Source organism: Alosa pseudoharengus, unplaced genomic scaffold, assembly GCF_046254945.1.
Source record: "Alosa pseudoharengus isolate Yale_2024_CS ecotype anadromous, Long Island Sound unplaced genomic scaffold, YU_APseudo_1.1 YU_APseudo_1.1_scf_10, whole genome shotgun sequence".
Taxonomy (NCBI): domain Eukaryota; kingdom Metazoa; phylum Chordata; class Actinopteri; order Clupeiformes; family Clupeidae; genus Alosa; species Alosa pseudoharengus.
The window spans coordinates 41598044-41613809 of NW_027468565.1; the positions used below are offsets into that span (position 1 = coordinate 41598044).

At 43.5% G+C, this 15766-nt stretch overlaps 1 protein-coding gene across 1 annotated transcript; it reads right to left on the minus strand.

Annotated features, from left to right (window-relative positions):
• LOC143138951 (uncharacterized) lies at positions 1–14871 on the minus strand. Its single transcript, XM_076299449.1, has 3 exons — positions 14854–14871; positions 13875–14113; positions 1–2047 (listed from the first exon to the last, which is right to left on the minus strand). Exons 1-3 carry the CDS (start codon positions 14869–14871, stop codon positions 1–3), a joined length of 2304 nt encoding a protein of 767 aa, XP_076155564.1.
• Positions 14872–15766: the final 895 nt, after the last annotated feature.

Sequence of the window (15766 nt, forward strand, 5' to 3'; positions counted from 1 at the left end):
TCACTGCCCATCAACTCCAGGCCTCCAGCCCCCCTCCTCCCTCTTAAACCACACCCAGCATGAGGCTCTCTCTGCTGCCTCCCCAATCCTGCGCACAGCTGTCTTCCTCTCCTTGCCAGATATGCCAAGAGCAGTGAGCACAGACCACATTGACTTTGCTGGGAACCCTCTGCACCCGACCTCCACTGGAAACAGCCATGCTTGCCAGCCTTTGTCTTTGCAGTCCATGATGAGGTCCTGGTATTTTAGGCTCTTCCTCTCATGGGCCTCCTCACAGCCTTCCTCCCAAGGCACAGTCAGTTCCACCAGGATGATTTTCTTAGCTTGCTCTGACCAGATGACAACGTCAGGCCTCAAGGTGGTCTGGACGATGGATGGGAAAGTGAGCTTCTTCCCCAGGTCGACTGACATCTCCCACCCCTGTGCCCCCAGGAGGATGTTGGTCCTGGCTCTTTTAACGGAGGATGGCTTTTCTCCTGCCCTGACGAATTGCATTGATGGTACTTGTGGCTTGGTCGGCTGTGGTCTTCTCCTGGCCTGCTCGAAAATGTCAGCCATCACTCGGAGCACTTGGTCATGCCGCCACCTATATCTCCCCTGAGCCAGAGCGATTTGGCACCCTGCTAAAATGTGGGCCAGTGTCCCCCTCTTCCCACACAACTTGCAGAGCGGGTCCTCCCTCAAGCCCCACCTGGCTAGGTTTGCTGGTGATGGGAGTGTGTCATACACAGACCTCAGGAGGAAGCTAACACGGAAAGGTTCCAGCCTCCAGAGCTCAGTCCATGTGACTCTCCTGTTTGGGAGGTCCCATCTGGTCCATGTTCCCTGGGTTGCCAGTTCCACAGCCTTAGCCTTCCGTGTCTCTTCCTCCTGGTGACGAACTTCCGCTTGTACCATCTCCCGCCTCTGCTGGATGCTTGCCTTCCTCCACTGTGTGAAGTGAGATGTTCCCAGTCCTTGCCGACCCATGCAGACATTGCCAATTATGTCTCTCAACTCCAGGGAGCTCTCAGCTTGTCTGACTGCCGTGTCTGCTGCCCACTTGCGGCCTGTTCGTGTTGTGACCCCTGCGTTGCTTACTTGCTCGTCCTTTGAGTCTCTGAGCATCATTGCCACCCTGCACTTAGCCACCTTGAACTCCTCCACCACAGAGGAAAATGGAAGTTGGAGCTGTCCTGATCGGATGTAGAGCCCAACTGCAGTGAAGCTGGGAGGGATACCAAGCCACCGCCTCAGATGTTTGTTCACTTTCCTCTCCACTCCCTCCACTGCAGTCACTGGGATCTGATAGACTGTCAGCAGCCACATAAGCCTTGGTAGGAGCCCATGCTGGTATATCCAGGACTTGAACTTGCCGGGTAGGCCTGACTTGTCAATCCTCCTTAGCCACTCGTCTGCCTGATTTACAGTGTCAGAGATGTTGTTTCTGTCACTGAGGGTGTCGTCGTACCACTTCCCCAGGCATTTAATGGGGTTCTCCCTGATTGTAGGGATCTGCTCGCCTTGGACATGCAGTTCGAAAGCCTCTGTTAGTTTCCCCCGCCTTATCACCATGCTCCGTGACTTCCTGGGCTTAAAAGCCATTCTTGCCCATGATGCTACAGCCCCAAGAGTCTTCAGGATCCACCTTGCCTGCACATGCGTTGTGGTCGTTATGGTGAGGTCATCCATGAATCCTCTCAGTGGGGGTTGTCTGCTCCCTGCTGCCGTAACTGGTCCCTTGGCCTCTGCTGCTGCTGTTGTAATCAGGAGGTTCATCCCCATGATGAACAGAATGGGGGATACTGTGCATCCTGTTACAATGCCCTTCTCCAGTGGCTGCCATGTGGTGGTGAACTTGGCAGTCTGGAACCGCAGCTTGAATGACCCCAGGTAGCTGTTGATCATCTGTCTGATCTTGTCGGGGATGTGGTACTGCTCCATAGCCTTGTTAATGAGGGAATGGGGCATGGACCCATATGCATTTGCGAGGTCCAGCCAGACAACTGTTAGGTTGCCCTGGCTCCCCCTGGCCTCCTGGATCAGATGGCTGATCCAGGCTGAATGACTGAACAGTTAAATAGGTGGATAGTTTAAATGGTTAAATTATGTTGTGGACAGAGGAAACGGTTGAACAAGATGTGTTTAGTCTTATTATATTAAGAGAATGAGACTGTATGCCTGAGAAACTGACAGTTGATGCAGGTGGCCGGAACACCTGGCCTAGGATTCTAATTGCTTAAGTGCTCCATTATGATGTCATCAGCCCATGTTATGGGGAAATTTTGAATAGTTTTTAATTAATAGTTTAAAAAGTATAAAAGTTACAAAGCTGAAAAATACATAACACCCATGTCCTAAGTAAGACCTACGTAACATAGTTTGAATTAAGTTTCTACATTAAACGGTTGAAGCTGCATTAACTGCGTTAGAATATAACTAGAAAAGCATTTCCTGAAGGAAATACAGTGCATGAAAATGCAAAAAATATGATGTAAAATATCATACAGAGTAAAAACAAACTATATTGGTTGCTAGGTAGACGAGGTTTAATATAGTTGGCATGACTGAACAGTTAAATAGGTGGATAGTTTATATAGTTAAATGATTTGCTTGGTAGATAAGGTTTAATATAGTTGGAATGATTGAACGGTTAAATAGATGGATAATTTAAATGGTTAAATTATTTAGGTAGATAATTGACAATAAATGACAGTTGGAATGGCTCTAATGTTTGCTAGCAGTTATGCAAACTATGTTATCAAAGATAATAATGTTAACCAAGTTACTTAACTTAGTTAACTTAGCTAATGTTTTCATATTTAGTAGCTATGCTAACTAGCATGCTAACTATGCTAACCATGTTACTTAGTTAACTTAGCTAATCATTTTTAGCAGTTTTGCTAAAAATGCTAACTAGCATGTTAGCATGCTAACTATGCCAACCATGTTACTTAGCTAACTTAGCTAATCATTTTTAACAGTTATGCTAACTATGCTAACTAGCATGCTAACATGCTAGCATGCTAACTATACTAACCATGTTACTTAGCTAACTTAGCTAATCATTTTTAGCAGTTTTGCTAAAAATGTTAACTAGCATGTTAACATGCTAGCATGCTAACTATGTTAACCATGTTACTTAGCTAACTAGCTACAGTGGGTAGGAGTCATAGTTGATGACAAGTAACAGTTACAATGGCTGAACAGTTGAAAAGTTCAGTAGTTTAAAGGGTTAAATTGTTTAACAGTGAAATATTGTAGTGAGGACTTTTATTTTAAAACAGTTTTTGGCAGAGGAAGCAGTTGAATAGGGTGTGTAGTCTTAATAGGGCCAGTTTGTATGCTTAAAGCCTGAGAATGGCAGTGGGGACAGGTGGCCTGAACACCTGCCATAGGATTCTAATTGCTGTGATGTCATAAAGGCCTAATGTTAAATCAATGGGGAAATTTTGATAGTTTTTAATTAATAGTTTAAAAAGTATAAAAGTTACAAAGTTGAAAAATACAAAGCCCACATGTCCTAAGTAAGACCTACGTAACATAGTTTGAATGAAGTTTCTACGTTAAACGGTTGAAGCTGCATTAACTGCGTTAGAAGAAGAATAATAACTAGAAATGCAATTCCAAGGAATTACCAGTGCATGAAAATGCTAAAGTTGTGATGTAAAATATCATGTATAGTTAAAACAGATAATACAGAGATGTTACTACGGTGATGCTAGGATAGACATGGTGGTTGCATAGCTTAATAAAAGTTAATAGTTTAAAAGTAGACTGTTTAAAAGCTGAATGTAGATAGTTTAAAAGTTGTTGATAGACAGTAGATAGTTTAAAAATTGTTGATAAACAGCTAGTTTAATAGATAGTTTAATGATAGTTTAAAAGTAGACCATTTAAAAGTTGAAGGTAAATAGTTTAAAAGTTGTTGACAGACTGGAAGTTGAATGAATGTTGATATTCAAATAGTTTAATGGCTGTGTATAGGTAGATATTTGACGATAACTGAAAGTTGGAATGGCTCTAATGTTTGCTAGCAGTTATGCTAAGATTTTTAACTATGCTAACCATGCTACTTAGCTAACTTAACATTTCCTAGCACATTTTCTAGCAGTTTTGCTAAACATGCTAACTATGCTAGCAATGTTAGCATGCTAACTATGTTAACCATGTTACTTAGCTAACCTAGCTAATCATTTTTAGCAGTTTTGCTAAATATGTTAACTAACATGCTAGCATGCTAACTATGCTAGCATGCTAATTATGCTAACCATATTACTTAGCTAACCTAGCTAATCATTTTTAGCAGTTTTGCTAAAAATGCTAACTAACATGTTAATATGTTAGCATGCTAACTATGTTAACCATGTTACTTAGCTAATCATTTTTAGCAGTTTTACTAAAAATGCTAACTAGCATGCTAACTATGCTAACCATGTTGCTTAGCTAACTTAGCTAATTATTTTTAGCAGTTATGCTAACTATGCTAACTAGCATGCTAACATGCTAATTTTGCTAACCATGTTACTTAGCTAACCTAGCTAATCATTTTTAGCCGTTTTGTTAAAAATGCCATAGGATTCTAATTGCTTAATGGCCGTATTATGATGTCATAATCGGCAATGTTAAGTCTATGGGGATTTTGAAAAAGTTTTTCTCTAATAGCACTATTAAACAATGTAACCCATTAATCTACTGAACTTTTTACATTACATTTTTAAACGGTCTAGCTCATAGGTATATACACTAGATGTCGCCTTCTGCTTCTCAGCATGCGTCAACACCGCCACCATCTTTGTACAGGGATCTGAAGCGCTAAACTAGTTCTCCTGTATTGTCAGCGTTACCGATTTAGCGACGTTTGGCCATCCCCAGCGATAGAAAACCTTTTTAGCGATTAGCGACAAATTTGGGAACTTCTCACAATGATGGCAGATCGGCTTCTTTGTTGTTGAAACGTAAGAAAATCACCTTTCTCATGGCTTTGTCATTTATGAATTCAGCTACATCTCGTTGGCCCATGGCACTGACCCATGATTTAAAAGTAACGACTGGCGTAGCCTATGTAGGCCTAGTAGCAGAGGTAAATGTTCTACAGATCTACAGCAACTTCTGGTGAGATTACAACTTAGCCTACATGAGTAAACGAGAAGAGGGATATGTGGCCTCAACCAGAGCCTGTCTAGAAGAGCCTGTTTACTTTCATTGTATTGAACCTGGTTGCAGTTTACTCATTGTTCCTCTAGGGGCCGCCGCTAGCTAGTGCAGAATGAATGGGAGTCTATGGGGCTAGACGGGTAAAATGTATCTTTATTATCGTCTTAAGCTTAGTTTTCTCTAGACTCAACCATAAATACATGCCTGTCAGTTGGAACAACCCAAAAAACTAGATAATTGCTTGAGATTTTGACAATTTATGGTGATTTTATTTTCGCTAGATCTTTGCCCAGATTGACGCTAATGCATTATAGAGGAGTGGATCACTGAAGCAAGATGGCGTCTCGATTGACGCATTCGTTCCAATAAACAGCAGTAGTCAAGGCGACATCTAGTGTATATGTCTATGTGATTAGCTAAGTTAGCTAAGTAACATGGTTAGCATAGTTAGCATGCTAACATGTTAGCATGCTAGTTAGCATTTTTAACAAAACTGCTAAAAATGATTAGCTAGGTTAGCTAAGTAACATGGTTAACATAGTTAGCATGCTAACATTGCTAACATAGTTAGCATGTTTAGCAAAACTGCTAGAAAATGTTAGTTAAGTTAACTAAGTAGCATGGTTAGCATGTTAGCATTGCTAGCACTGCTATAAAACATTAGCTAAGTAGCATGGTTAGCAGATTTAAAAATCTTAGCATAACTGCTAGCAAACATTAGAGCCGTTCCAACTTTCAAATATCTACCTATATACACAGCCATTAAACTATTTGAATATCAACATTCATTCAACTTCCAGTCTGTCAACAACTTTTAAACTATCTACATTCAGCTTTTAAACTATCAACTTTTATTAAGCTATGCAACCACCATGTCTATCCTAGCATCACCGTAGTAACCATCTCTGTATTATCTGTTTTAACTATACATGATATTTTACATCACAACTTTAGCATTTTTATGCACTGGTAATTCCTTGGAATTGCATTTCTAGTTATTATTATTCCTTACCACTTTTTCCATACGCAATTTATCTTGAACAGTTTAACTTAGAAACTTCATTCAAACTTTGTAACGTAGGTCTTCAAACAGATCGGGTTGCTATGTCTTTTCAACTTTGAAACTTTTATACTTTTTAAACTATTACTAGCATGTTAGCATGCTAACCATGTTACTTAGCTAACTTAGCCAATCATTTTTAGCAGTTATGCTAACTATGCTAACTACCATGCTAACATGCTAATTATGCTAACCATGTGACTTAGCTAACCTAGCTAATCATTTTTAGCAGTTTTGTTAAAAATGTTAACAATGTTAACATGCTAACTTTGCTAACCATGCTAACTAGCTACAGTGGGTAGGAGTCATAGTTGATGAAAAATGTTGACATAGTTGATGACAAGTTAAAAGTTGTTGATAGACAGCTAGTGAATGTATATAGTTTAAAAGTTTAAAAGTTGAATGTAGATAATTTAAAAGTTGTTGATAGACAGCTAGTTTAATAGATAGATAGTAATGATAGTTTAAAAGTAGACCGTTTAAAAGTTGAATGTAAAAAGTTCAGTAGTTTAATGGGTTACATTGTTTAACAGTGGATTATTGTAGTGAGGACTTTTATTTTGAATCAGTTTTGGGCAGAGGAAACAGTTGAATAGGATGTGTAGTCTTAATTGACCCAGATTGTATGCTTAAAGCCTGAGGCTGCAGGTGGCCTGAACACCTGCCATAGAATTATAATTGCTTAACGGCCGTATTATGATGTCACAATCGGCAATGTTAAGTCTATGGGGATTTTTAAAAAGTTTTTCTTTAATAGTTTAAAAAGTATAAAAGTTTCAAAGTTGAAAAGACATAGCAGCTTTGTCCGTTTGAATACCTACGTTACAAAGTTTGAATGAAGTTTCTAAGTGAAACTGTTCAAGAGAAATAGCGTACAGAAAAAGTGGTAAGCGGAATAATAATAATAAGAAGTTGCCTAGGAAGAACAGTACAGTGCATTTTCATGCACTGTAATAAGAAGTTGCCTAGGAAGAACAGTACAGTGCATTTTCATGCACTGTAATAAAATGCCTTGGAATTAGCCTAGAAATCTAGACGCACCCTATCGGCGGCAAATTAATTTGCTCAGCCTGTACGTCTAGTATCGAACCATAGGAATTTCTTTTGGCTTAACACCGTGGATGTTATCCAATCACAGCGCTCTATTTCGTTACAGAGTCTTAAGGCGGGCTTAACAGGATAACGACAGTCCTGTGACGGTGAACAACAAGGAAGGTGGCTATGGCGAACGAAGAGCGGTTGTTTGAATCGGCGTTGGCGTCAACTTTGGAGGAGTTGGACTTGTGCTTTTCTTTGAAAGTTGAGCAACACAATGCACTTAAGTCATTCCTTTCTAAGGATGTGTTTGCCCTTTTGTCTACCGGATACGGATATGGTCGTAGCGCTGGCCTATTGCATGCCTAGGCAGTTTGAAAGACAATTCTCTGCCCGCCCCTTGGATTAAGCGAGGTGAATGATTCGATGCCAGACTATACATCTCAATGATATAGGATGGCCCCGCCAGGCTACCTTGGAATAACAGTACAGTGCATTTTCATGCACTGTAATCAGAAGAAAAAGCCTTGGAAGAACAGTACAGTGCATTTTCATGCACTGTAATAAGAAGCCTAGGAAGAACAGTATAGTGCATTTTCATGCACTATAATAAGAAGAATAAGAAGCCTAGGAAGAACAGTACAGTGCATTTTCATGCACTGTAATCAGAAGAAGCCTAGGAAGAACAGTACAGTGCATTTTCATGCACTGTAATAATACCATAATAGGGCCCCTTTAAATCTTACTTGTGAAAAGTAATCCCCCGAGCCCTGTTTGCGATGGTCCGCCGATTTGAGCAGGAATATGCTGCACATTGCTCTGGCATCTTGTTTCTTCTGCTGCAACTATATCGGCTGCATTCCCTGTTTCCAGCAGCCAATGCTGTGTCTACTCTGGCACAAAAGCTCTGGCATTGCAGCAAATCACCCAGACGTCATTTTTTACCTCTGACGTCAGACGCAAAGTTTTTGCACGTGGCACACGTAAAAATTTGACGTCTGACGCTCAGACGTCTATTTTTTACTCCTGAAGAAGTAAAAAATCTACACGTGGAGGCGTTATTTTGACAGACGTTTTGTCTTGCCATACATTAACTCTGTGTAGGACATTTTCCAAAAATATGTCGTGTCAAGCAAAACAAGACGAATTAACTGCTCTAAAGTAAATAAGGTGAATTCTCGTAAATACGTTCAGTCGTGTCAAGCTAAACAAGGCGAATGAACGGCTCTGAGTAAATTCTTATAAATACGTTTAGTCGTTTTCAAGCAAAACAAGACGAATGACGTGAACGGCTCTGAGGTAAATTCTCCGATGTGGCTTTAAAATTTCGCGGCATCCTTCACTGTGCGTCATGTGTGTCGGCGTCACATGTAAACATCCGGGGTCAAAGGACAGGCAAGATGGCTGCCCAGTATGCCTACTACTCGCTTGCATACATAAATAACTTACTAAATTGACGGTTGAGTAGTACGTTCTAACCGACGTTAGTATGTACTGACTATTCGGATGCACCCATTATTTGACCGTGAGACTTAACCCAGGAAAGGCTGTCGTTTTTGAATGGAGAGGAGTGGGAGCTAGGCTATTAGCTAACGTTAACGTTACTGTCTTGGCTGAGCTAACCTCCTGGTCGTGTCATCATAACGCCTTTGCACAGAGAAAATGCACAGATAGATGCATCAGCCGAAGTCCCCAAAGCAAATGTAGGCTACGTTTCAGTCCCAACTTTCTCTAGTCACTTCCAGAGTTCGTGTTTTGGCCGGCGTTAGCGCGCTAGCCAAGTAAACGGCATTAGCTCGCCTCTGCTTGATTGAAATATCAGCTGAGGTAACGCTAATGGGTTTGAAATCTATTTCTCCGAGCTTGGTAGTGGTTCTCTGCATCTATGAAAATTCATTAACAGCAATCGGTAAGGGTAGACTTAAAAGATGAAAGTGTTGCAGTGAATTAATTGTTGTTTTTGTCTCTTGCAGGAGAAGAACCTGATTTTTGGGGGAACATTTTCTAACAGCATTTTTTCATCATTCAGACTTTTAAACATTCAATAAAATGAAATGAAAATATTTCTGGCATCTTTCTGTCTTTATAGATCTAATCATTTATAGCCTAGTGTAAAATGTGCAATCTCAAGTTCCGACCTAAATAAATAAAGGTCGTATAAGCCGGGGGTGGGGATAGTTTTGATGAGTCGTTGAAACATTGGCTCATTGATCGTTTTCGATGATTTGCCGACATCCCGGTGTTACCGGATATACGGTTTCTGAGATTCTGAGTTTCCATGGGTGGAGTCGGGTGGAGTTTAGCGTGAATATTTATGAATGTTGGTTGTCGTGCGTGCGCGCCTAGCGACCTATTCCTGCAACGTGAATCAAATGGAACTGAAAATGTTGGCAGAGATGTTATAAGACCACAGCGTTTTAACATGGTTTTTGGATGTTGACATGGTTTATATAGGAAAAAACACGGTCATTTCCACCACAACTGCTGGTCAAGTAAGTGTAAGTGTTATGCAATTTGGTTATGTTGTAGCCTAGGCCTACTGTCAAACAAAGGCGGTGTAACGTTTAGGTCCTTTGACTATTTCATTAATGTCATTAGGACTGGCTATTTTATGCCTCAGAAGACCATATTGGTAGGCCTACTTATTTGTAGTATCATATTGGATATGAAATGATCTGCTCTGCAATGTGTATCATTTTGATTGTTGTTAGCCTAGTCTAGTCTAGCCTGTGCAAGACTTATTGTATACCGAGACAAATATCTGTAATAAACTACTCTATGTTATCACTTCGTATGTTTCCATTGGTGTTCCTTGCCCAAATTGTGTTTGTGTAGATTTAGCAAGTGTAGGCCTACTAGGAAGACCATATGGCCACAAGCCTGTGTCATAACAGAAGTATATTTAGACGTCATCAGCACAGTTGTTTTGGGACATAGGCTAATCTATAGCAATTACTACAAATGAAACTGTAAACACACAAAAGGTTGTGAAATTATTTATTAGGCTACTCAGGCCCTTTACAACCTGGGCAAATAAAAAGTCCTTTTGTGTCTGGCCAGTTAACACACTCGCAATGGTACCATCCCTGGCAGCCATCACATTGTATCTTGAAGACAAAAAACATAGGATTCACATTAGTATTAACTCAAGACGTTATATACATTAAAAAAGAATCTTATGTACATATCATACCCAAGTATCCACGGACTCCTGTGTAGAAGGATAAGTGTCTCCACATAATTAACATAATTCACCAAGGTCTTCTGTGGAAACAAACATGGTATTATGAATTCTGATCTGTAAGTCTTGAACTTAGATCTCTGACCTTTCAGGTAAGTTTGTCTGAAATACCTGATTTTTCCAGAAGGTATAGACCCAACTGTTTTCTGAGGTTGGCCACATCCCTCTGGGTGCAGGGGAACTCTAAATGTCCCCCTGTTACGACTGCCTCTGCAAACTGAGCCATAAACATTCAATTCAGCAATGCTCTTTACATTAATTCTATTTGGCAGATACTATTAACAATTAACAAAACATTTGAATATGTCAACACACTTACTTTACACACAAACACACCACATGAAGTGCCATCAGGCTGGAGGCTGTGGGGTAGGGTTGAGCAACTCCACCTACCACTGATGCCTTTACTGGCCATGAAATTCCTTTAAGAGCGAGAAAGGTATGAACCTTTTTCATTTTGCTGCCTTTTCCTTCCCAAATGTTTGTCATTTCAAATGTATCTATGGCAAATGCTTTTGTTGATGAGCCTGCAGCCAGGCTCCATAAATATCCATTGATTACCTGTGGTAAACATCATACATATTTCAAGGAATATAATCACAATATAGGTTATAATATTAAGAAAGGCATTTATAGAAATATACTGATAATATCAAAGACAACCTCGCTCTCAAGTTTCTTTCCTGGTTTTAGATATTCCAGGTCCCAGGTAAAAATCTTGTATGGGCCTATTTTGCTGCAGAGCTTGCCACCCATCCTCCTCTCCCAAATATTCTCCAGCACTGTGAGAAACGGGGATAATATTGCAGTGAAATAGTATCAGCAGGAGCAGCAGCAGCAGGAGCAGCAGGAGGAGCAGCAGGAGCAGCAGCAGGAGGAGCAGCAGGAGCAGCAGCAGCAGCAGGAGCAGCAGCAGGAGCAGCAGCAGGAGGAGCAGCAGGAGCAGGAGGAGCAGCAGCAGCAGCAGCAGCAGCAGGAGCAGCAGGAGGAGCAGCAGCAGGAGGAGCAGCAGCAGGAGCAGGAGGAGGAGCAGGAGCAGCAGGAGCAGGAGCAGCAGGAGGAGCAGGAGGAGCAGCAGCAGCAGCAGGAGGAGCAGCAGGAGGAGCAGCAGCAGGAGGAGCAGCAGCAGGAGGAGCAGCAGGAGCAGCAGCAGCAGCAGCAGGAGCAGCAGGAGGAGGAGCAGCAGGAGCAGCAGCAGCAGCAGGAGGAGCAGCAGCAGCAGCAGGAGGAGGAGCAGCAGGAGCAGCAGCAGCAGCAGGAGGAGCAGCAGGAGCAGCAGCAGCAGCAGCAGCAGCAGGAGGAGGAGCAGCAGCAGCAGGAGGAGCAGGAGGAGCAGCAGCAGCAGCAGGAGGAGCAGCAGGAGGAGCAGCAGGAGCAGGAGGAGCAGCAGGAGGAGGAGCAGCAGGAGGAGCAGCAGCAGCAGGAGGAGCAGCAGCAGCAGGAGCAGGAGCAGCAGCAGCAGCAGGAACAGCAGGAGCAGGAGGAGCAGCAGGAGGAGCAGCAGCAGCAGCAGCAGGAGCAGCAGCAGCAGGAGGAGCAGCAGCAGCAGCAGCAGCAGGAGCAGCAGGAGGAGCAGCAGGAGCAGCAGCAGGAGCAGCAGGAGCAGGAGGAGCAGCAGCAGCAGCAGGGGCAGGGGCAGCAGGAGCAGCAGGGGCAGGGGCAGGAGCAGCAGCAGGAGCAGGAGCAGGAGGGGCAGCAGCAGGGGCAGGGGCAGGAGGGGCAGCAGCACTGATGCCTTTACTGGCCATGAAATTCCTTTAAGAGCGAGAAAGGTATGAACCTTTTTCATTTTGCTGCCTTTTCCTTCCCAAATGTTTGTCATTTCAAATGTATCTATGGCAAATGCTTTTGTTGATGAGCCTGCAGCCAGGCTCCATAAATATCCATTGATTACCTGTGGTAAACATCATACATATTTCAAGGAATATAATCACAATATAGGTTATAATATTAAGAAAGGCATTTATAGAAATATACTGATAATATCAAAGACAACCTCGCTCTCAAGTTTCTTTCCTGGTTTTAGATATTCCAGGTCCCAGGTAAAAATCTTGTATGGGCCTATTTTGCTGCAGAGCTTGCCACCCATCCTCCTCTCCCAAATATTCTCCAGCACTGTGAGAAACGGGGATAATATTGCAGTGAAATAGTATCAGCAGGAGCAGCAGCAGCAGGAGCAGCAGGAGGAGCAGCAGGAGCAGCAGCAGGAGGAGCAGCAGGAGCAGCAGCAGCAGCAGGAGCAGCAGCAGGAGCAGCAGCAGGAGGAGCAGCAGGAGCAGGAGGAGCAGCAGCAGCAGCAGCAGCAGCAGGAGCAGCAGGAGGAGCAGCAGCAGGAGGAGCAGCAGCAGGAGCAGGAGGAGGAGCAGGAGCAGCAGGAGCAGGAGCAGCAGGAGGAGCAGGAGGAGCAGCAGCAGCAGCAGGAGGAGCAGCAGGAGGAGCAGCAGCAGGAGGAGCAGCAGCAGGAGGAGCAGCAGGAGCAGCAGCAGCAGCAGCAGGAGCAGCAGGAGGAGGAGCAGCAGGAGCAGCAGCAGCAGCAGGAGGAGCAGCAGCAGCAGCAGGAGGAGGAGCAGCAGGAGCAGCAGCAGCAGCAGGAGGAGCAGCAGGAGCAGCAGCAGCAGCAGCAGCAGCAGGAGGAGGAGCAGCAGCAGCAGGAGGAGCAGGAGGAGCAGCAGCAGCAGCAGGAGGAGCAGCAGGAGGAGCAGCAGGAGCAGGAGGAGCAGCAGGAGGAGGAGCAGCAGGAGGAGCAGCAGCAGCAGGAGGAGCAGCAGCAGCAGGAGCAGGAGCAGCAGCAGCAGCAGGAACAGCAGGAGCAGGAGGAGCAGCAGGAGGAGCAGCAGCAGCAGCAGCAGGAGCAGCAGCAGGAGCAGGAGGAGGAGCAGGAGCAGCAGCAGCAGGAGCAGCAGGAGGAGCAGCAGGAGCAGCAGCAGGAGCAGCAGGAGCAGGAGGAGCAGCAGCAGCAGCAGGGGCAGGGGCAGCAGGAGCAGCAGGGGCAGGGGCAGGAGCAGCAGCAGGAGCAGGAGCAGGAGGGGCAGCAGCAGGGGCAGGGGCAGGAGGGGCAGCAGCAGGGGCAGGGGCAGCAGGGGCAGCAGGGGCAGGGGCAGAGGCAGCAGCAGGGGCAGCAGGGGCAGGAGCAGCAGGGGCAGGGGCAGCAGCAGGGGCAGCAGGGGCAGGGCTCTCAGCAGCAGGAGGGTTGTAAGGTGTATGGATGACAGGGGAAGGTGGCTGGGTCATGTCTGGGTTGTTCATGTAGGGAGCTGTACAGGGGGAATGGGTTTTTTTTTTTTTTTTTTTTCTGGTGGTTCCTCAAAATGAATTATATGGTCAATGTTGATTTTTGGAAAGACTGTACCCCTGTCATCCATTAAGTCAACACTTGTTCCATCTACCTTCACAACTGTGTACGGCACTAGAACATGAGGGTCCAACTTGCCACCCTTCCTCTGCTGGCTTCTGATATTCTGCCTCAGCACCCTGTCACCTGCTATTATGGCCAAATGTGTGCCCTGCTGCTGCTTCCTTTTTCGGATTTTCTCCCTGACTTTTGCTGCATTACCGTGCACAATTTCAAATATCTCATCCTGCCTCTGGATGGCATAAAACACCAATTCTTCCGCCACCAGGTCCTCAATGGAGTCATCAACCTGTAAGAGTAAGGTTGCATGTCAATTGTAATGATAGGAACTGTACATGTAACAACATTTAGTAGCTCTTTATTTGTGCAAACCTCATAACTGTGGTATTCCACTGGGATACCTAGCTTCTCTCCTAAACAATAAATAATAGGGGGAGAAGCAGGTGGTTAGCTGCTTCTTGGTCCTCAGTGCAAACATCGTTGGTTCGAGATAATCTGCCCATGTCTCTGGCCTATTTTGTACAAGTTTGCTGAGGCATCTGCAGAAGAATAATACACATGATTTATTTTTATCATGCCTGCTCAGTCATTATTAGCTAAATAATGATTTAATTTGGTATGGTTTACCTCTGGATGGTACCATTAAGTTTCTCCACCAAACCATTGGTCTGGGGATGGTAGGGTGCACAAAGGCTGTGCTTTATGCCCAGATATTTGCATAAGCCGTCATTGATCTAAATATGTGGAGTCAACAGAATTAATTAGAAGTGTTAACAATAATTACACCTATCACTGATATTTCATACTGCAGTATTCTAATGATAAAATGGTACTAACCTGATTTACAAACTCTCTTCCGTTGTCTGTTAAAATTCGTTTTGGTGCTCCAAATCGATAAAAGAGTTTGATAATACACATGGTTACTTCCTCTGCACTTTTAGATTTTAGAGGGAATGCTTCTGACCATTTAGTGAAATAGTCAACCATAACACATATGTATTCATAGTTGCCCTCTTTTGATTTCTTTACCTTTCCAACCAAATCCATCCCCACAACTTCCCAGGGCTCAGACACCTGATAAACAATTGTCAAATAATTAAAACATACTCAGTTCACATAGACAACACATTCTTTCATCTCAGAAAGTACTTACCACAATGGGCTCATATTGGGATTTATTTTTAATGCCAGATTTGTTGCTCTGGCATTGAGCACACTGTTTTATCTGCAAATAATGGGATTGTTGATTCATTGTGAAAAAGTAGTGAAAGGTCTTATTTGAGAGATTGACCATTTCTTGTACTCACCCAGGTTTTCACGTCTAGACATACCAGGCCAGTAGTACCTAGCATTTAGTGCATGTAGAGTCTTCTCCACTCCACAGTGTCCACCATGCGCAGACGTGTGAAATTCCATGAGAAGGGTTTCCACCTCCTCCTTTCCCTGGACCACTTTTACTAGCCCGTCCTTTCTAATGTAGTGAAGTTCACCATCTAAACATAAAGTTTGACTGAGAAGTTCATTCTGAGGGCTTGTTACCTAGGCCAGGTTTGTTTCACATATTTACTTACCTTTGAGGGCAAACTTCTTTGCACGTCTTAGTAATATATATTTTTCATTTTTACTAAGGTCATTGGGCAATCTCCCAAATGACTTCAATTCAAATAGTTCATGGAACATAGAAGCATCCATCGTAGTATTTTTTTTCTTTTCCTTTAGCTATTCTCCTGACTCACTAAACCCACAACTGGTCTGACAAAGGATGGGTGTATATGTAAAGTTTGTTACTCAAAGGATTGTGGGTCTGTAATGCATCACATGACATTTGGGTTTTTAAGGGCCTTTACTATGTGTTTTAACTCTTATTTCAATTGTGTTCTTAGCTTATACTTTATCGTTCCCCTGTTATATCAATATATATATAATCAGCCCATATGTAGTC

Excerpts from the sequence above, each read along its gene's own strand:
- LOC143138951 (XM_076299449.1), bottom strand. Across the intron at positions 2,048-13,874 it reads GACCCTCATGTTCTAGTGCC|TCATTCAGCCTGGATCAGCC; the intron begins GTACACAGTTGT and ends TTAACTGTTCAG.